The 21344-nt window shown below is 41.2% G+C and overlaps 1 protein-coding gene across 5 annotated transcripts; it reads right to left on the bottom strand.

Annotated features, from left to right (window-relative positions):
- Positions 1 to 2195: 2195 nt before the first annotated feature.
- Positions 2196 to 21096, bottom strand: cep43 (centrosomal protein 43). Of its 5 annotated transcripts, none has more exons than XM_061901344.1 (13): positions 20398 to 21094; positions 16328 to 16381; positions 16191 to 16245; positions 15995 to 16083; positions 15781 to 15918; positions 15508 to 15552; positions 15217 to 15410; positions 15049 to 15161; positions 14909 to 14968; positions 13452 to 13485; positions 13288 to 13375; positions 13148 to 13216; positions 2196 to 2522 (listed from the first exon to the last, which is right to left on the bottom strand). In XM_061901344.1, the coding sequence occupies exons 1-13, from the start codon at positions 20479 to 20481 to the stop codon at positions 2517 to 2519; spliced, it is 1029 nt and encodes a 342-aa protein (XP_061757328.1). In that variant the 5' UTR covers positions 20482 to 21094; the 3' UTR covers positions 2196 to 2516. The 5 variants fall into 5 exon arrangements, with proteins under 5 accessions (XP_061757328.1, XP_061757325.1, XP_061757326.1 ...); XM_061901341.1 differs by lacking the exon at positions 2196 to 2522 and adding an exon at positions 12747 to 13083 and having other exon boundaries at positions 20398 to 21096; XM_061901342.1 differs by lacking the exon at positions 2196 to 2522 and adding an exon at positions 12747 to 13070 and having other exon boundaries at positions 20398 to 21095.
- Between the last annotated feature and the right edge of the window lie 248 nt (positions 21097 to 21344).

Raw genomic sequence — 21344 nt, 5'->3', positions numbered from 1 at the left:
AGTATTTTATATATTATTAATGTTGTAAATACACATCTTTATATATCTATTAAGGCTGGTCCTGAAGAGGTAGGCATTTTTCACAGGTCTCAAGAAGGTAACAAATACAAGAACGTGTGTGTGTGTGTGTGTGTGTGTGTGTGTGTGTGTGTGTGTGTGTGTGTGTGTGTGTGTGGGTGTGCGTGGGTGTGTGCGCGCGCGTGTGTGTAATGATTGACTGTGTGTGTGTCTATGAAAGGTCACTAAGGTAAATGATAAATAAAATAGTTTCCAATGAAAACACAAAGGCGACATGAAAAACTATACAATTTCAAAATAAAATCAGAAGCTTCAAAAAGTTACATGTAAACAAATTAACATGTGATGACTTGAAAATGATATTAAATAATGTTTACATCATTTTTTACACAACAACAATAATCACTAACCTAACCACACACTCTCTCTCTAATTGGCTGTCAGTCTTGTGGGAAGTTCCTCCTCCACCATCACCTGACTGATACGTGACCTTTGATCTTGCTCCTGATCACGTGCACACACACACACACACACACACACGCACACACACACACACGCACACACACGCACACACACACACACACACACACACACTCACGCACCTAACATTGGAACGGGTCAGATGACATTCCTGACAATCTCCATGTCACTGTGACACACACACACGCACACACGGAAGAGGGAGAAGCAAGTGTATTAAGAGGCGGTTGTCATGGTTACCACTGATAAGGAGCCGGTTTTTGGAATGAGGGCGAACCACTTCCCGTCACATGATGTCTGCTGTGACAGGAAGTGTTAACTCTCAAAGAAAAGCAACTCAAAATGAGAACATAAACATTTCAGGTGAGGAAGAAAACATATTTCTTGTTAAAAAGCAAAGATCCCAAAATAAAACACCATTTATCATTGATGGTATAATGGAAGACTCCAGCGTCATGCACTGATTGGACATCATGACATCATGCGACCAATTAAGTCATTCAATTTGTTGTGGATGAAATATACTTTACTTTCTCTTATCCAGACAAAGCTGTGTGTCGTCTAAATAAAATAAAGGATTGTAATTTATACATAGAGTCGTGGTCAAAAGTTTACATACACTTGTGAAGGACATAATGACATGGCTGTCTTGAGTTTTCAATCATTTCTGAAACTCTTATTTTTTTTGATAGAGTGATTTGAGCACAAAAAAAAACATCCATGAGGTTTGGTTCTTTTATGAATTTATTATTGGTCTACTGAAAATGTGACCAAATCTGCTGGGTCAAAAGTATACATACATCAATTTTAATATTTGGCTACATGTCCTTTGGCAAGTTGCACTGCAATGAGGCACTTTTGGTAGCCATCCACAAGCTTCTGGTTGAATTTATGACCACTCCTCTTGACAAAATTGGTGCAGTTCAGCTGAATTTGTTGGTTTTCTGACATGGACTTATTTCTTCAGCATTATCCACACGTTTAAGTCAGGACTTTGGGAAGGCCATTCTAAAACCTTAATTCTAGCCTTATTTAGCCATTTCTTTAGCACTTTTGACGTGTTTCTTGGGTCATTGTCCTGTGGGAACACCCAACTGATGCTGGGTTGATGATTTTAGGTTGTCCTGAAGAATTTGGAGGTAATCTTCCTTTTTCACTGTCCCATTTACTCTTTGTAAAGCACCAGTTCCATTGGCAGCAAAACAGGTTTAGAGCATAAAACTACCACCACCACGCTTGACGTTAAGTTTGGTGTTCCTGGGATTAAAGGCCTCACTTTTTCTCCTCCATATTGCTGCGTATTGTGGCTAAACAGCTCAATTTTTGTTTCATCTGACATCACCTTGACAAAGATAAGACTTTCTGGAGGAAAGTTCTGTGTTCAGATGAAACAAAAATTGAGCTGTTTGGCCACAATACCCAGCAATATTTTTAGAGGAGAAAAGCATGGTGGTGGTAGTGTAATGCTCTGGGCCTGTTCTGACACGACTGTATATAATATTATACGACACTTATTCGCTTTGTCTGGTATAACACAAAGCTAAGATGATGTGTTGACATATTGAATAGCAAAGTGTAGCCTTTAGCATCTTTAATGTACAAAATGTATCAACATTTTTGTAAAAAAGTTTTTCAAAAAGAGCAACAGGAGAAATAAAAATGTGGTTAATTTTTTTTTTTTTTTTTAAAGTGAATCAAAAGTTTCGGGAAGTCAACCAACCCACAGGCGGGTGTGTGTCGTTCCACAGGTGAAGCAGGACCGTCCAGTCTACATCTTCTCTGCTCGGCGGCCCGGTGCGACCGGTCGGGTTGGCTCGGGTCCAGGTGGAGTATAAAAGCAGAGGATGGAAGGCAGGGAGAGAGTGCAGAGCCTGGTTGCTTGTGAACCTCCAGTCTGGTCCTGCTTGGTTGTCTTCTGTGGTCCTTGTTCTCCTTGGTCAAGTGGTTCTACACATTTCAACAGTATTGAGGCACATTTGTGAAATGTTTAGGACCACTTGATCCGGGGTAGGAAGCTTTCACACCTGCAGAGTAAAGGTGACGTGTTGTTGGTGTGAGTAGACATTTTTACACTCCATTTTCAACTTTCATAGTATTACTTCTCCCTGACTTCAAAATGTTTCAAAGTGGTCTCTTAGCTGTAAAGGTTTGACTACTTTTGTTTGAAAAGATGCGTAATAGTAGAAACAGTAACTATAGCAAAAGTGTGATTTTTAATGTTGTATTTGCTTTCGTCTGCAAACAAATACATAATGGGATACTTAGTTTTAACAATGAATGATAGTTGTGTGGAACAGAATGTCTTTGTTGAATGAAACCTGAAGAAAGATGAATTATTCACCTCTGAAGATATAATATCATATAAATAATGAATACATGCACACCTTACCTTTGCTATCACATGACGTTTACTATTAAAACGTTGTTGGACTGGTAAACACAGGAAATGTACTAACAGTAACTGCATGAGACAAGGAGTTTCCTTTCGGTTCCTTTTCGAATATGTTAAATTGTGTAAATGTGATGTTAATTTAAGTTGTTAACATGTTGTAAATAAACTTTGCAGTTACACTAAGTTCTCCTTGTGTTTTTGAGAACAAGAACAAATGACTGCTTATATTATTAACACGATGGCTCTCATTTATTCAGCGCCCCCCGGTGGCTCTCTTTGGCAACATGACGCTTCCGAGTGGCTCTCATTCTTTTAGCGCCCCCTGATGGCCCTCATTATTTACATAGCTCTCATTCATATATGCTCCCTGGTGAGACTTGATTGCATGGGGCCCTTATGGCACCTCCTGCTGGCTCTCATTGTTAACACCCACTGTTCGCCCCCAGTAAAGTACAGCGCAACAACCCCTTGAGTTGTTTAGATGGCAACTGGTTATCATTGTTTATATTTGTGCATGCCTGGACATACAGCACAGTGGAACCTCGATTAACAAACTTAATTGATTCTTGAACATGTTCATTAACCGAAGTTGAAGCACAGTGCTCCATAAGAATCAATGTAAACATGAATAAAATTGGTTGACCCTGGACAAAAGTCCCAATTTTAGTAAAAACAAACTGCAAACTTTGAGTACACATATACATATATATATATATGCATGTACTGTACACTGTGTATATACATATATAAATATACATGTCTTCATTGAATTATCCAGAGAATAGTGCTCGATACCGTGGTAGAGCGCAATATGTAGATGTGGGAAAAATCACAAGACTATATCTCTACAGAACTGTTTCATGAGGAGTTCCCTCAATCATCAGGAGAAAAGAAAAAAAATCTGATGATTGAGGGAACCCCTCATGAAACAGTTCTGTAGAGATGAAGTAGTCTTGTGATTTTTCCCACACCTACATATATAAATATACATATATACATATATATACATACATATATACACATATATGTATATATAAATATATATATATACACATATATATACATATATGTATATATAAATATCTATATATATGCATATATATACATATGTATACTATAAATATATGTATACATATATATATACACACATATATATATATATATATATACTGTACACTGTATATATGCACATATAAATATACATACATATATATATATATATATATACATACATATACACATACATAAATATACACATATATGTATATATATATACACACACATATATACACATACATAAATATACACATGTATATATATATATATTTATATATATATATATATATATATATATATATATACACACATATATATATTAGATCTATGTGTGGTAAAAACTGTCGACCCCTGATATATAACAACGGGCGGATGCCGTGATGATAAAATGTTGGTCCGGGTGGATGACGACTTTAGTGATGCGGTTGCGGATGATATAATTGCATATCCGCGCATCTCTAGTGTGTACGTATATATACATACTTGCATACACACACACATATATATATACCTTATATACAATAAACAAAAATTTATACATAACACTTTTGTTTTTGCTTGCATTTTTATTGAGTTGAACTCAAAGATCTAAAGATTTTACTATATACACAAAAGACCTATTCCTCTCAAATATTGTTCAGCAATCTGTCTAAATCTGTGTTAGTGAGCACTTCTTTTTTGCCAAGTTAAAACCATCCCACCTCACCGGTATGGCATATCAAGATGCTGATTAAACAGCATGATTATAGCACAGGTGTGCCTTAGGCTGCCCACAAGATGTGTTCAGCTCCCAGGAATTGTATAAAGATCCTTGCAACATGGGGCTGTGAATTGTCATGCCGCAACAGGATGTGATGGTCTTGATTGAATGGCCAAATAATGGGCCTCAGGATCTCACCACGTTATCTCTATGCATTTAATATACCATCAATAAAATGTATTTGCATTTGTTGTCCATAAAATAACCCCAACCCCACCATGGGCCACTCCATTCTCAACGTTGACATCAGATAACTGCTCTCCACACAATGCCACACACACAGTGGCTGTCATCTGCCCTGAACAGTGAAAACCGGGATTCATCAGCAAAGCAAACGCCTCTCCAACGTGCCAGACAGCATCAAATGTGAGCATTGGCCCACTTATGTCAGTTACGACGAAAAAACTACAACCAGGTCGAGACCCCGATGAGGATGATGAGAGTGCAGAGTAGCTTTTCTAAGACGGGTTCTCACACTTTACGCAAAAATGATGCAAACCAGTTGTTGCAGCAGCTGTCCAAGTGGCTGGCCTCAGACGATCATGGAAGTACCCATGCTGAATGTGGATGGCCTGGGCTGGTGTGGTTACAGGTGGTCTGCAGTTGTGAGGACGGTTGGACATACTGCCAAATTCTCTGAAACACCTTTGGAGACGGCGTACGGTACAGAGATTAACATTCTATTTACAGGCATCAGCTCTGATGGAAATTCTTGCAGTCAGCATTCCAAATGCATGCTCTCCTCAAAACATGTGACATTGTGCTGTATAATAAAACTACACATTTCAGCGTGGCCTTTTGTTGTGGGCAGCCTAAGGCACACCTGTGCACTAATCATGCTGTTTAATCAGCATCTTGATATGCTACAACTGTGAGGTGGGATGAATTGTCATGGCAAAGACATGCTCACTAACAGATTTGGAAAGATTTGTGAACAATATTTGAGAAGATATATATATATATATACATATATATATATATATACAGTATATATATATATATATATATATATATATATATATATATATATATATATATATATATATATATATATCGTATTTCCTTGAATTGCCGCAGGGCATTTGTAAGCGCCTGCCTTGAATTACTGCCGGGTCAAACTCGCTTCGCAAAATAATTAGCGCATGCTTAGTATTACCGTCTGGTCAAACTCGTGACGTCATGAGTGACAATACCCCTGTCATCATTTTCACAATGGAGGAGGCTGCTTTCAAAACCGTTAATTTGAAATCGCATAAAGGGAAGACGATTAAGAGCTATTCAGTAGGATTTAAGGTCCAAGCTTACATCACACTATAATTTTGACTGCATGCCTTTGGTAGGTGCCGAAGTGAGAAGAGGTTTTAAAATAATTAGCGCATGCTTACTTTTACCGCACGCCTTTGGTAAGCGCAGGAGTGAGAAGAGGTTTTAAATTAATTAGCGCCCCGGCGGCAATTCAAGGAAATACGGTATATATACACATATATATATATACACACATATACATATACATATATATATATATATATATATATATATATATATACACATACATACATATATATATATATATACATATATAAATATATACATACATACATATATATATATACACACACACACACACACGCACACACACACACACAGTATATGCAGTGGGGCAAAAAAGTATTTAGTCAGCCACCGATTGTGCAAGTTCTTCCACTTAAAATGATGACAGAGGTCTGTAATTTTCACCATAGGTACACTTCAACAGTGAGAGACAGAATGTGAAAAAAAATCCAGGAATTCACATTGTAGGAATTTTAAATAATTTATTTGTAAATTATGGTGGAAAATAAGTATTTGGTCAATAACAAAAATTCAACTCAATACATTGTAATATAACCTTTGTTGGCAATAACAGAGGTCAAACGGTTACTATAGGTCTTTACTAGGTTTGCACACACAGTAGCTGGTATTTTGGCCCATTCCTCTATGCAAATCTTCTCGAGAGCAGAGATGTTTTGGGGTTGTCGCCGAGCAACACGGACTTTCAAATCCCTCCACAGATTTTCTAAGGGGTGAGGTTTGGAGACTGGCTAGGCCACTCCAGGACTTTCAAATGCTTCTTACGGAGCCACTCCTTCGTTGCCCGGGCGGTGTGTTTGGGATCATTGTCATGCTGGAAGACCCAGCCACGTTTCATCTTCAAAGCTTTCACTGATGGAAGGAGGTTTTGGCTCAAAATCTCACGATACATGGCCCCATTCATTCTTTCCTTAACACGGATGAGTCATCCTGTCCCCTTTTAGAAAAACAGCCCCAAAGCATGATGTTTCCACACCCATGCTTCACAGTAGGTGTGGTGTTCTTGGGATGCAACTCAGTATTCTTCTTCCTCCAAACACGACAAGTTGAGTTTTTACCAAAAAGAACTATTTTGGTTTCATCTGACCACATGACTTTCTCCCAATCCTCTGCTGTATCATCCATGTATCCATTTTGGTATAAACTCAACTCGTCGTGTTTGGAGGAAGAAGAATACTGAGTTGCATCCCAAGAACACCATACCTACTTTGAAGCATGGGTGTGGAAACATCATGCTTTGGGGCTGTTTTTCTGCTAAGGGGACAGGACGATTGATCCGTGTTAAGGAAAGAATGAATTGGGCCATGTATTGTGAGATTTTGAGCCAAAACCTCCTTCCATCAGTGAGAGCTTTGAATGGTTGACCAAATACTTGTTTTCCACCATAATTTACATACAAATTCTTTGAAATTCCTACAGTGTGAATTCCTGTGAATTCCTGTCTCTCACAGTTGAAGTGTACCTATGATGAAAATTACAGACCTCTACCATCATTTTAAGTGGGAGAACTTGCACAACCGGTGGCTGACTAAATACTTTTCTGCCCCATTCTGTATTGTGGAGAGACGGAGCCGACAGCGGGGTAAGGCAAACCGTGGTCCTACTAAAGATGGCGGCCAGGAGGCAGAGTATGCAGCGGAACGGAGAGGCGGGGCGTGCTTGGAGCGACGCTGCAGCAATCAGAACCAGGTGCGTAACACACACATACACACCGGCTCTCAATCTGTGCATCTCCTCCTGCTGTATAAAAGGGGAGAAGGAGGAGCAATCGGGGCAGAAGGAGTAGGAGAACCAGCAGAAGACCTGACAAGCAAAACCACCGAGAGCCACGGAGCGACCGAGACCAGCACAGGAAAGACGCGGACGACTGAAAAGGAAACCGGCGCGAGCAGCGGAGGTGGAGCTGAAAGAGCGACCGACCGACACTGCGAGCAGCTTTATTGAAAAATAAAGAGTCAAACCTGTGCGAAGCGATGTCGTTCCTGTATGGTCCACGTAACCCGCACGATGGCGGCAAGAAGCCGTTCACAGTGGCACCCGACGTGGGAGGACCATCGGAGGCGGGGAAGGACGACTTCCTCTGGACTCTCGTCACGGAGTTCAGCAAACTGGCGGAAAAAAAGCGTCAGAGTTGCCGGCTTCTGCAGGCACTGGTGGACCAAATGGGGGGAGGCGGCGAGTTCCCCCCCCCAAAGAAGAAGTCAAGGAGAATGCCAGGGAAGTCTGGGCTGAAACCTCCTACCTGGAAGGCGGGGCTGTGCAGGCTGCAGTGGCGTCTGCAGACCAGCAGGGCGAGCTGTCGGCCAAAGAGAGGGAGGACGAGCTCGCACTGCTAGATGATGATGATGATGAAGAGGAGCACGGAGAGGATGAACCGGAGCATAATGATGAAGATGAATCAAATGATGAAGAAGATGAATTGGATGACGAAGATGGCGGTGCAGAGGACGTGCACTCTGCTGAAGAGACCGATGTACAGCCAGTGGAGCGTGCAGCGGAAAAAGTTGACTATAAAAAAGATGAATCAAACGATGAAGAAGATGAATCGGATGATAAAGACGGCGGAGCAGGGGAGGTGTCCTCTGCTGAAGAGACAGATGCACAGCCAGTGGAGCGTGGAGCTGAAAAAGTTGAAGATGAAGAAGGTGAAGAAACTCAAGAAATTGAGAAAGAAGAAGAAATACTTGGAGAAATTCAAGAAAAGAAGAAAGAAGAAGTCAAAGACGACAAAGTCAAAGAAATTGAAGTTTGAGAAGACAAACAAAAAAGGAAAAGATAAAGAAAAAAGGAAGAGACAAAGGAAAAGACAAAAAAGGTAAGGAGAAGACAGGTGGCCGGGGCAGTTTTTTACCCCGCTTCCTCAGAAAGGGAAGGTGAGGGGGGAGAATGCTCAGCCGGACTGAAGCCAGGCTTGACTTTGGCGATGGAGAACTTTGGAGAGACGGAGCCGACGGACCGACAGCGGGGTAGGGCAAACCGTGGTCCTACTCAAGATGGCGGCCAGGAGGCGGAGTATGCAGCGGAACGGAGAGGCGGGGCGTGCCTGGAGCGACGCTGCAGCAATCAGAACTAGGTGCGTAATACACACACCGGCTCTCAATCTGTGCATCTCCTGCTGTATAAAAGGAGAGAAGGAAGAGCAATCGGGGCAGAATACCTGACGAGCAAAACCACGAGAGCCACGGAGCAACCGAGACCAGCACAGGAAAGACGCGGACGACTGAAAAGGAGACCGGCGCGAGCAGCGGAGGTGGAGCTGAAAGAACAACCGACCGACACTGCGAGCAGCTTTATTGAGAAATAAAGAGTCAAACCTGTGCGAAGCAATGTCGTTCCTGTATGGTCCACGTAACCCGCACGATGGCGGCAAGAAGCCTTTCAAATACATTATATATATATATATATATATATATATACACATACATACATACATACATACATACATACATATATATATATTTACAGTGGGGCAAAATGGATACATGGATGATACAGCAGAGGATTGGGAGAATGTCATGTGGTCAGATGAAACCAAAATAGAACTTTTTGGTATAAACTCAACTCGTCGTGTTTGGAGGAAGAAGAATACTGAGTTGCATCCCAAGAACACCATACTTACTGTGAAGAATGGGAGTGGAAATAGCATGCTTTGGGGCTGTTTTTCTGCTAAGGGAACAGGACGATTGATCCGTGTTAAGGGAAGAATGAATGCGGCCATGTATCGTGAGATTTTGAGCCAAAACCTCCTTCATTTGGGGGGGCTTTGAATGGTGGACCAAATACAAATTTTCCATCATAATTCACAAATAAATTCTTTAAAATTCCTAAAATGTGAATTCCTGGATTTTTTTTCCACATTCTGTCTCTCACAGTTGAAGTGTACCTATAAAGAAATTTACAGACCTCTGTCCTCATTTTAAGTGGGAGAACTTGCACAATCGGTGACTGACTAAATACTTTTTTGCCCCACTGTACATATATACATATATATATATATATATATACATATATATATATATACATATACATATATATATATATATATATATATTTTTTTTTTTTCTGATAAGGTTTTGGTCAGGTACGTGGCAGAGGGGGTTGTTAATCAGTTTCAGCTGCATGTCTCTGCCCAAACAGTCAGAAACAGACTTCACAAGGGTGGCCTCAGGGCACGACGTCCTGTAGTGTGCCCTGTGCTCACTACTCAGAACCGTGGAGCTCGATTGGCATTTGTCATAGAACACCAGAATTGGCCAGTCTGCCACTGGCGCCTTGTGCTTTTCACAGATGATCAGGTTTACCCTGAGCACCTGTGATGGACGTGAAAGGTTCTGGAGAAGCCAAGGAGAGCGCTATGCTGCCTGCAACATCATTGAACATGACCCATTCGGTGGTGGGTCAGTGATGGTCTGGGGAGGCATTTCCATGCAGGGACGAACTGACCTTTACAGGCTAGAGAACGGCAGTCTGACTGCCATTAGGTATCAGGATGAAATCCTTGCACCCATGGTCAGATCCTACATTGGTGCAGTAGGTCCTGGGTTCCTTCTCGTCCACGACAATGCCCAGCCTCATGTGGCAAGAGTATGCATACAGTATTGGTAGGATTAAGGAATTGACACAATTGAATGGCCCCCACGATCACCTTATCTGAACCCGATAGAACACCTCTGGGACATAATGTCTCGGTCCATCAGACGCCGCCAGGTTGCTCCTCAGACTTTACAAGAGCATACTGATGCCCTTAGACAGATCTGGGAGGACATCCCACAAGAGACCATCCGTCGTTTCATTGGGAGCATGCCGCAACGTTGTCAAGCATGCACACAAACACGTGGGGAAACTGAATTTAGGCTATAGCGACTTGTCCAGGGTGTACACCGCCTTCCGCCCGATTGTAGCTGAGATATGTACCAGCGCCTCCCACGAACCCAAAGGGAATAAGCGGTAGAAAATGGATGGATGGATCACCATTAATAATGTGAGATCTTCCTTGCGCAAAATTGAAACAGGGATACCTCAGGGTAGTGTCTTGGGACCGATACTATTCAGGCTATACATCAATGACCTACCAGATGTATGCACAGATATAGATTTACAGATGTATGCGGATGACACAGTCATATATACATCTGGTAAGACCTTTACTCTAGTTGCTGAAAAGCTAAATGCTAAATTAGACAGAATAGCATCTTGGCTGGCATCATCCTGTTTAACCCTGAACACAAAAAAGACTAACTAACTGTCTGCTTCTCCATAAAAAAGCAACCTCAAACAAACCTGAATATAAAAATTAATGATGAGGTCATTGAACAAGTACCTGAAGTCAAATATTTGGGCATAATCATAGACTATCAGCTGAATTTTAAAAGTCACATTAAGAAAATGTGTAAAACCCTGAAGATCAACCTAGGCTGTTTTAAGATTATAAGAAACTGCTTAACTCTCAGCTGTGCTTTTACTTTTATGAATTCAATGATTCCTTCACACATATCTTTTGGCTTAACTACATGGTCCCAGGCACACCAGTCATCAATCAAGACCATCGAGTGTCTTTATAACCGCGCCTTGAAAGTCCTAGACAGGAAGCGTATACGATATCATCATTGCCAAATTTTAACCAAATACAATATTTTAAGTTTTACCAATTTTATTTTGTTACATATAGTCAAACTGTTTTTTAAATGCTTGGGTAAGTCTGCTCCCCAATTGCTCTGCAAGGCAATTACAAGACTGCAAAGTGGTACCAGATCTACCACCAGAGCAATGTCAAAAGGCCACTGCTGCGTTCCATTCCGTAGAACATCTTTTGCCCAGACTGCCTTTTCAATAAAAGGACCAAAACTATGGAACTCTTTACCTGACACTTTGAAATGTATATCTGCACTTGTCACTTTCAAAAAACAAACAACATAATGGCTAGTTGAGCAGCAATCGTGTTCCCATGTGTAGTTTTTACTAATTGTATTTATCTATTCTGCACTTTGTGTTGTCATTATTATTATTGGCATTTATCTAGTTTGCACTTTGTCTGTATAATACTTATATTATTATTATCGACTCATTTTTGCCTTATTATTTTTATTTTCCTGTTTTAATGATGTTGGATCTGTGTTGTTGTTGTTGTTGGGGACAAGTGTTGTAAATTAGCTTTGGCTACAAACACTATGATGCATACATTGGATAACTGTTTCAGATGTCTATGTTTTTTGTATCTGTCCCTATTTCAAATAAACCTTAATAATAATAATGGAATTTAGGCAAAATGGACGAGCCTGCCACATAATTTTTTCACTTTGATTTTTGGGGTGTCTATATACTGAGCCCTCTGTAGGCTGAACACTTATTTCCATCAAAAGATGTGGCATCCTTTTGTTCCTGAGACATTAAACTGTCCATATCAGTATAGATTTCCGACATTTTTTTTACACCATTGAAATCTGATGTGTTTTCAAAGTGTTCCTTTAATTTTTAACAATTGGAAGCAGCCACCACATTTGCCATAATTCACACAAAAGTCACAATTTCGCCAAACCTAAAGAGAATTTTGGCAAAGGGTAATGTTTTCTTGGTCGTTGTGTGTATTTTATTGTACCCTAACTGTTTTGGCAGGAATGTGTTGTACAGCCTGCTGGTCACTAAACACTGCATGAATGTATACAGAGGACTGCATCAAATAAGGCCGCAAAATTATATTTTGACAAAATAATAACATGTTTTATTTTACGTATATGAGCTGGAGTATGTTTAAAACTACATTTAGACATTTTATTTTGGTTTATTTTGTTAGACAAACTTTCGTCAAAACGACTGCAAAGCATGCTTACGCGCACAGTCGCACCCATCCTTCATAGCAAATAGGACACCTGTTTATTTAGTTGACCATTCTCTCTATATACACAATTCTGACGATCATCGAGCGACAGTGCCCCCTAGTGTTTCCAATTGTTTAGATGGCGGCCAGTCATGTACTCAATGTACATGACTGTTTGAAGGTGCGTGATGAAACCGTTTCTGCAGGACGACACTGGTGTTAAGTGACTTAACATTTATTGGCCTATTAAAACTGTACAAGAAGATCATCAGGCTACCTCCTCCATGTAGTCCACGCCATGAATGTGGCTCAGCTGAGAGACGCTCTCGTCCACTGTGTACTCCAGCTACAACACACAAGAGAAGCTGTCCAACTAGGTCAAACAAAAGTGTGCCTGTGCAACTAGGGCATGATCACCTTTTCGCTGTTGTCGGGTCCCTCAATGGAAACCTCCTCGATGTCCTCGCTGATGCTCAGCTCGCTCTTGTAGAGATCAGATCGATTGCTAAAACACACGTTTTAAAAACGTTTGAGATAGAAGAAATGTTTATTCGTTCCTCAAACAACTTTTTAAAGGGTACCTGTTGAAGTCGTCGTCATATTCAACATCGTCATCTGTGGGGACACAAACAATGTTAACACTTTTCAGACAAGGAAATACTTCCCAGGAGTCTTTAATTGGGTTCATGTTAGGGCTGGGCGATATGGCGGTTATTAATTGTCTCTTTCATTTTTAAGGCCATATCGTGATACACAATATATATATGGATATTTTGCCTTAGCCTTGAATTAACACTTGATACATATAATCACACCAGGATAATGATTCTGTGTCTACATCAAAACATTCTTTATCATACTGCATTAATATATGCTCATTTTAAACTTTCATGCAGAGAAGGAAATCACATAAGTCAATTGACCAAAACTGTATTTATTAAACAGTTATTAAGCAGTGGCACAAACATTCATGTAATTTCCAAAACAAAAAGTGCAAGATCGTCAGAGTCATTTTAAAACAAGCTATTACACATGCACTTTTGTGCATGATGTCACTAAGATGACATATCAAAACAACACTAAATTAAAGTGCAGTTTTTGTACAGAACGCCACTACAATAGTGTAAAACAAATGAAGTGCACTTTTGTGCATGATGTCACACAAGATATTTCATCCATCCATTTTCTACCGCTTGTCCCTTTGGGGTCGCTGGTGCCTATCTCACCTACAATCGGGCGGAAGGCGGTGTACACCCTGGGCAAGTTGCCACCTCATCGCAGGGCCAACACGGATAGACAGACAACATTCCCACTCACATTCACACACTAGGGCCAATTTAGTGTTGCCAATCAACCTATCCCCAGGTGCATGTTTTTGGAAGTGGGAGGAAGCCGACATCATCTCCTTTTTGTTGTTGACAATTTTTTTCATACGGTGTTGATCTGGAAATGTTTGCCTCGGCATTTTGATAGTGTGGGCGTGTGGCACCGAATGGAGATGTTGATATGCGGAGTAAACACTCTTCATTCTCGAACAGGTGACTTTTCAAATGATGCTACATATTAGCAGTAATGCTACTTTTTGTAGCAACGCTTGTGCCCCACACTTGACAAATTAAAGTTGTCTATTCGACATATTCCCACTTGAAGCCAAACCACCGCCAGACGATGGAGCCCCTGCTGTTTTTCTTGGGAATTAATTCTTCCTTCATTTGTTACCAGATTCGCACCTTCTTTCTCTCGTATTACCACTAGCATCACAGCTAACGTTACCCATGCTGCTACCTGTCTGCTCCGCGAGGGCGTATACGTATGTGACCTATGTAAGGTGCGCTTGCTGTCTGTGAGAAGGAGAGACAACTAAGATTGGGAAGAGCCTTTAGTGTAATGCCAGCAGCTAAAAGCAACTGCGTGAGAACGTATACTCGAATATCACAATAGTCATTTTCTATCGCAGAGAAATAAACCCGCAATATATTGAATATATCGATATATCGCCCAGCCTTAGTTCATGTCTTACTTAAATGCAGTGACTCACCTAGATCAGCTTTGCTGCAGACCTTCTCGTCTCGGAATTCTTTCTCTCTGGAATTTGATGCTGTTAGGAGACAATATTTATTTTTATTTGGACAAATGGAAAGAGTGAGACATCGCTCGCAGTGGGAAGCTGAAAATGACCTGTCTGACTTTGAATCCTTTCTGATGCGCATCCTTCTCCTCCCTCTGGTATCTGTGTTGCCTCTGCCAACAAGCCGGGTGGATGCTGCCTGCTTCCGCCAGTGTCCCCCTGCCTGAAATACCACCATTAGAGCACATCAACAACACAGAGAGGACAAAGGTCCTCACCAGCCGTACGTCTTCTGGGGTTCAGGCTTAGGGTCATCAAAAAAGGAATGATCCGTATCCTGGTGCTCCTCCATGTCCCCGTCTACATCCACGCCCAAGCGCAGGTCAGTAGCTAAAGACATGGGCCTGCTGTCCACCTCCTTAACGGGTTTGCAGTCCTGCTGCTCCTCTTCCTTGCCACCAGAGATGGCGACCTGCTCAGGTGCACACATAAAGCAAAAGCAGAAATATTATGAGCTGACGGGGCATGTGGGAATATTGTCCTTTTGGTATCACAATATGCACACAGACCTTGTTGACAGGTGGAGAAGTGATTCTGTCCTCGTCCAACACCACCTGAAAGACAAGAATGTAATGACGCCAGCAACACTCACAGTATAGAGAAAAGAATCGTTAGCACAGCTACCATCACCCTTCTGCTACCTAAGTTTCGCCGTCGAGAACCATAAGCTTCAAGTAGGAAAAATAGCTCTCCCCACTTCTATTTAGGATGTGTCTAAGACACACTAAAGTTAACACTAAGTCAGCAGCGATGAAACAAAATTAAGTCAATGATAACATCACCTCAGCTGCCATGATGGACGTGACTTTGTGCCGGCCTCGTCGGACGAGCTCCAGTAGCACAGGTGAGTTAGTGTTCAGCTCCGCCTCCGACAGGCCGAGTTCGCTGCAGAGCAACTGACGACTGTCCAGACCACTCAGCTGTTTGCAAACACAAACAGAACGTGATGGCGTCATTATGTCAGGAGTGCTATAATGTCACATGGTGGAGTCTCACCGTGTTGATCTCCGGCTGGAAAACGGCCAGGCTAAAGTCAAGATGAAACACTCGCAGGAAGTCCACAATGAGACTGGCCACCAGACGACCTGTTGACACATAAGCAGTCAGGACCCGAGCATGTCAGTGAGTCACATGACCATTGGTGAAAAATAAAAGACCAACTTAGAAGAAGTTTCTCAAAGAACCAGCTGACCATCTTTGGTGTTGAGACATTTCTTTAGGTTGTCATTGACCAACGGTGTCTTGTTCTGAGTACATTAGAAAAACACAATGTCATCAGAACCAAGAAAAGCAAGATAGCCACAAACACACGTGGAAGTCAGCTCTCACCTCCAGACGATCCTGTTCCTCCAATGCCAGAAACACAGCAGCCCTCATCTCCGCCTACAAACAAAACAAGAAAACTATGAATTCTCCATTTTTAAATGTCAAGGCCACTTGCAGCACTGAACAGAGCCAGTCCTTGGCATTAACGCTATTGACGAAACAAAGCATGACATCTTCCAAACATAAGCATCATCCCAAGGTGATAAGCGCGGTTGCACATTTATGTGCTAAAACTAGAGCTCCACCAATTATAAGCTCTGATATATATATATGTATCTATATATATATATATATATATATATATATATATATATATATATATATATATAGATACATATATATATATATTAAACGGTACACAAAAGTTTGGTTTGGTACCTACCATTGTTTGGAGGTCACGGTTCAGTTTATTTTCGGTACAGTAAGAAAACAGCAAAATATAAATGTTTTGGTTATTTACCAAATTTGTAGACAATGCAGGGTTTTCCACACATTCATTTATTTGTGGCAGCCTGCCACAAAAGAATTACGGCCACCACAAATAAAAATGAAAATAAATATATATATATATATATATTTTTTTTTTCTTTGGCTTTTGACGCGCTCGACCGCTCATAAAAGCAATGGGACTCTGTGAATGGAGCTTGTAGTTACATATTACATAAATATGTAAATATTATATAAATGTGTATATAAATATGTACATAAAGTGTACATATTTATATTCCAACTCCGCGTTCTTCTTGGTCATCGCCGCCGCCACATATTTTTTACAACTACAAGAGAACTCCATCAGTAGATACACTACATACACATTAAATACCAATATTTAGTATATAATAAATTATTAGTGAAGAGGATAAGTTATAACCACTGCTCATCAGCCTGTCTGCCCTGCTTGTTAAGAGTTGCCCCCCCTCCTTCTCCTTTTCTTTACTTCCTGCAATGATGGTCACTTGTACACAATATGTCTCTTCTGCTTTACTTCCAAAGGTTCCATTTTTTGGTTGGGATTCGGAAATACAGGTTTTGTCCTCCTTATTTCTTGTCCTCTCATCGTTTTTGTTTTCGTCCTCCATCAGCAGCACTCGCCGCGTGGGCTCATTAAAGGAGTGTGTAGAGTTTCACATTCCGTGATTTAATCAAAAAATGTGACAGAGCGGTAGAAGATAGATGGATGGATGACTGGACAGAGATGGATGGACATGAAGATGACATAAAATATATTTCTGCCAAAAATGTTGACTTTGTGTAAATATATGGAGGCCACGGATGGCCGCCAGTGCACAATGCTCTCTCATACTTGTTGCATTTCTTTTCTTTACATTTAACAAAGAGAGCACAGTCTACCAAGTCAAATTCATTGTGTGTTAAATATACCTGGCAATAAAGATGATTATGACCCTGAGTAGGAGACTTATTATAAGGAAAAGGGAGCAAGTACCAGCTAAAACAATTATGTAAATCAGCTTAAAAAATCTCATCTATAAGCTATGTGAAGGACCCTGGAATTTATTTTATTTAATTGTCCGCAATGTTTCAGGGTTCCTAACACGGGAACCTTACAACAGGGGTGTCAAACGTAGAGCCCAAGGACCGAATCAGGCCCCCGAAAAGGTTTCATGCAACCTGCGGGATGAGTTTGCTAAGTATAAAAAATTGCCTGATTTTTTTTAAAGAAAAACTGCTGTTCTAAATGTGTCCACTGGATGTCGGGGCGGCATAGCTCTGTTGGTAGAGTGGCCGTGCCAGCAATTTGAGGGTTCTGCTTCCGCCATCCTAGTCACTGCCGTTGTGACCTTAGGCAAGACACTTTACCCACCTGCTCCCAGTGCCACCCACACTGGTTTAAATGTAACTTAGATATTGTGTTTCTCTATGTAAAGCGCTTTGAGTCACTAGAGAAAAGCGCTATATAAATATAATTCCCTTCACTTAACATGTCACAATAGCAATTTTTTGCAGCTTTGTAGATGATGCTACACGTGTAAAAAAAATAAAAATAAACCACATGATATTATGAAAGTATAAATAACAACAAATAAAGAATAGGATATTATTGATCTCAACATGTAAGTGTAAAAAAAACCCATCAACACTATGATTTGTATATTTTAAATAATCTGAAATTGTCTTTATTTTTTAGTTATTGTGCCGCGATTTGGTAGATTTTTCTCCATGTGGCCCCGATCTAAAATAAGTTTGACACCCCTGCCTTACAATGTATTAAATGCATAGACAGCTATAAAATTGTGTAAAAATTAGTAAATGGCGAGTTAGTGTGATGAAGAGAAATCCCATAATTATACTAACTCTCCCAGGAGATTTACCATATTTTGAAATGCAAATGTTGATTGATGCCTCTCTGACCTGCAGCATTAGACACACCTGATAAAAGCATTTGTGAAATCCCTGATGCTGTTTGGTGCAAAATTAACCACACCATTATCCATCCATCCATCCATCTTCTTCCGCTTATCTGAGGTCGGGGCGCGGGGGCAGCAGCCTAAGTAGGTAAACCCAGACTCCCCTCTCCCCAGCCACTTCGACCAGCTCTTCCTGGGGGATCCCGAGGCGTTCTCAGGCCAGCCGGGAGACGTAATCTTCCCAACGTGTCCTGGGTCTTCCCCGTGGCCTCCTACCGGTTGGATGTGCCCTAAACACCTCCCTAGGGAGACGTTCGGGTGGCATCCTGACCAGATGACCGAGCCACCTCATCTGGCTTCTCTCGATGTGGAGGAGCAGCGGCTTTACTTTGAGCTCCTCTCGGATGACAGAGCTTCTCACCCAATTTCTAAGGGAGAGCCCGGCCACCCGGCGGAGGAAACTAATTTCGGCTGCTTGTACCCGTGATCTTATCCTTTCAGTCATGACCCAAAGCTCATGACCATAGGTGAGGATGGGAACGTAGATCGACCAGTAAATTGAGAGCTTTGCCTTCCAGCTCAGCTCCTTTTTCACCACAACAGATCGATACAGCATCCGCATTACTGAAGACGCCGCACCGATCCGCCTGTCGATCTCACAATCCACTTTTCCCCCACTCGTGAACAAGACTCCTAGGTACTTGAACTCCTCCACTTGGGGCAGGGTCTCCTCCCCAACCCGGAGATGGCACTCCACCCTTTTCCGAGCAAGAACCAAGGACTCGGACTTGGAGGTGCTGATTCTCATTCCGGTCGCTTCACACTCGACTGCGAACTGATCAAGTGAGAGCTGAAGATCCGGGCCAGATGAAGCTATCAGGACAACATCATCTGCAAAAAGCAGAGACCTAATCCCGCGGCCACCAAACCGGAACCCCTCAACGCCTTGACTGCGCATAGAAATTCTGTCCATAAAAGTTATGAACAGAATCGGAGTTCAACCCTCACTGGAAACGTGTCCGACTTACTGCCAGCAATGCGGACCAAGCTCTAACACTGATCATACAGTGAGCGGACCGCCACAATAAGACAGTCCGGTACCCCATACTCTCTGAGCACTTCCCACAGGACTTCCCGAGGGACACGGTCGAATGCCTTCTCCAAGTCCACAAAGCACATGTAGACTGGTTGGGCAAACTTTCATGCACCCTCAAGAACCCTACCGAGAGTATAGAGCTGGTTCACAGTTCCACGACCAGGACGAAAACCACACTGTTCCTCCTGAATCCGAGGTTACATTAGCGCTTCATAAAACATTGTGTCGCTACTGGTCCAACGTTTCATAAAGAAGAATGTTGAAAAAAACGATTTAAAGTCTTGTCCAGCTGTTTACATACTATCCATGTTTAAAAAAACTTTTACTGCAAATAAATATCGGTTATCGGCCTCATTGACTACTACTAATAAACTGCATCAGCCCTAAAAAAAACATATCGGTCGATGTCTTCTAAAAACGTTTACAAGAATGTACAGTTTGGATAGTGGAGTTTAATACTTTACCGTTCTACACTAAGCTGACACTGTTGAAGGTATTATTAAAAAAAGAGTGATGAGTGTTAATGTTAAGTCACTGGTCCACTTTAGCCTAGCCTGCTAACTGCATGTTTGCAACATAAAAGTGGCGACATTACAGTGGAGTGCACGGACCTTGAGCTTGTTTAGAACTCCGTTGTTTTCCAAGTTCTGGATGAGAAGATCCCTCAACTCTGTGTCGTCTTCTGCAGCAGACATCTTCACACAAGCAGCTAATTGCTAGCTGTTAGTTGTTGTCAACACAAAACAAAAACAAAAAAGTGAAGTCTTCTTCTATTCGATAAAAACGCTGAGATGGCTTGTTTGCGCCATCTGTTGGTTTAGTGAAGAAGCCCAATCGCAATCATTCTTTGAGAAAACAGACCCTTTATAAAAGCCCAAAACAATCTGTCAGAAATAACGACGTAAAGGCTCTTCCATTTTAGTAGGATGGAAAAGAGAAAGGTTGTCTTTGCGTGTCGTCTTTATGCCCTCTGCCGTCCTTACAGAACAAAGAGATAAGGAAAAATCTGCGTTTTGCACTTTGATCTTATTAACATGACGACACATTAAATCTGGACATTGATCGCGGCGAAAATACACGTGGTTTTAATGCTGTGTGTGTCATGAATATAAGGTGGCAAATTGACAATTAAGATCTTGACTGCTGAACTTCCATTATGGAGGAAACGCGTAAAGCCCCTGGCTCGTCTAACAATACAGTACTCTCATAGAATAGCTTTATCCTGTCATTATTGTCAGATTTTTCTATTGTTCCATTAGCTCAAAACCTATTTTTAATTAGAGTTGAAATGTGATGAACACAGAGAATGCTAATGTTGAAATTGTTCTATATGCAGCCCATCATAAAGACGGATCATTTGTAAAGAGCCTCATTGTGGCCAATATCTGAAGTCTTTCAAAATAAACTATTAAGTCGTCATAATGAACCCGAATGACTTTGAAACTATTCAGACAATATCAATTTACTAACAAGAACAATTATAGATGAACTCAAGCGGAAAAAAACAACAACACTATTTTTTTATGAAGTTGCCAAGCAACAAACCCTGTTGATGCTC

Source organism: Nerophis ophidion, linkage group LG05 (genome assembly GCF_033978795.1).
Source record: "Nerophis ophidion isolate RoL-2023_Sa linkage group LG05, RoL_Noph_v1.0, whole genome shotgun sequence".
NCBI lineage: Eukaryota > Metazoa > Chordata > Actinopteri > Syngnathiformes > Syngnathidae > Nerophis > Nerophis ophidion.
This window is presented reverse-complemented; position numbering and strand designations above follow the sequence as displayed.

Coding starts and splice junctions, on each gene's coding strand:
- cep43 (XM_061901341.1), bottom strand. CDS start 20,481: ATGTCTGCTGCAGAAGACGACACAGAGTTGAGGGATCTTCTCATCCAG. Junction 15,411..15,507: donor CTTCTCCACCTGTCAACAAG/GTCTGTGTGCAT, acceptor GCACCTGAGCAG/GTCGCCATCTCTGGTGGCAA. Junction 13,217..13,287: donor GACCCGACAACAGCGAAAAG/GTGATCATGCCC, acceptor TGTGTGTTGTAG/CTGGAGTACACAGTGGACGA.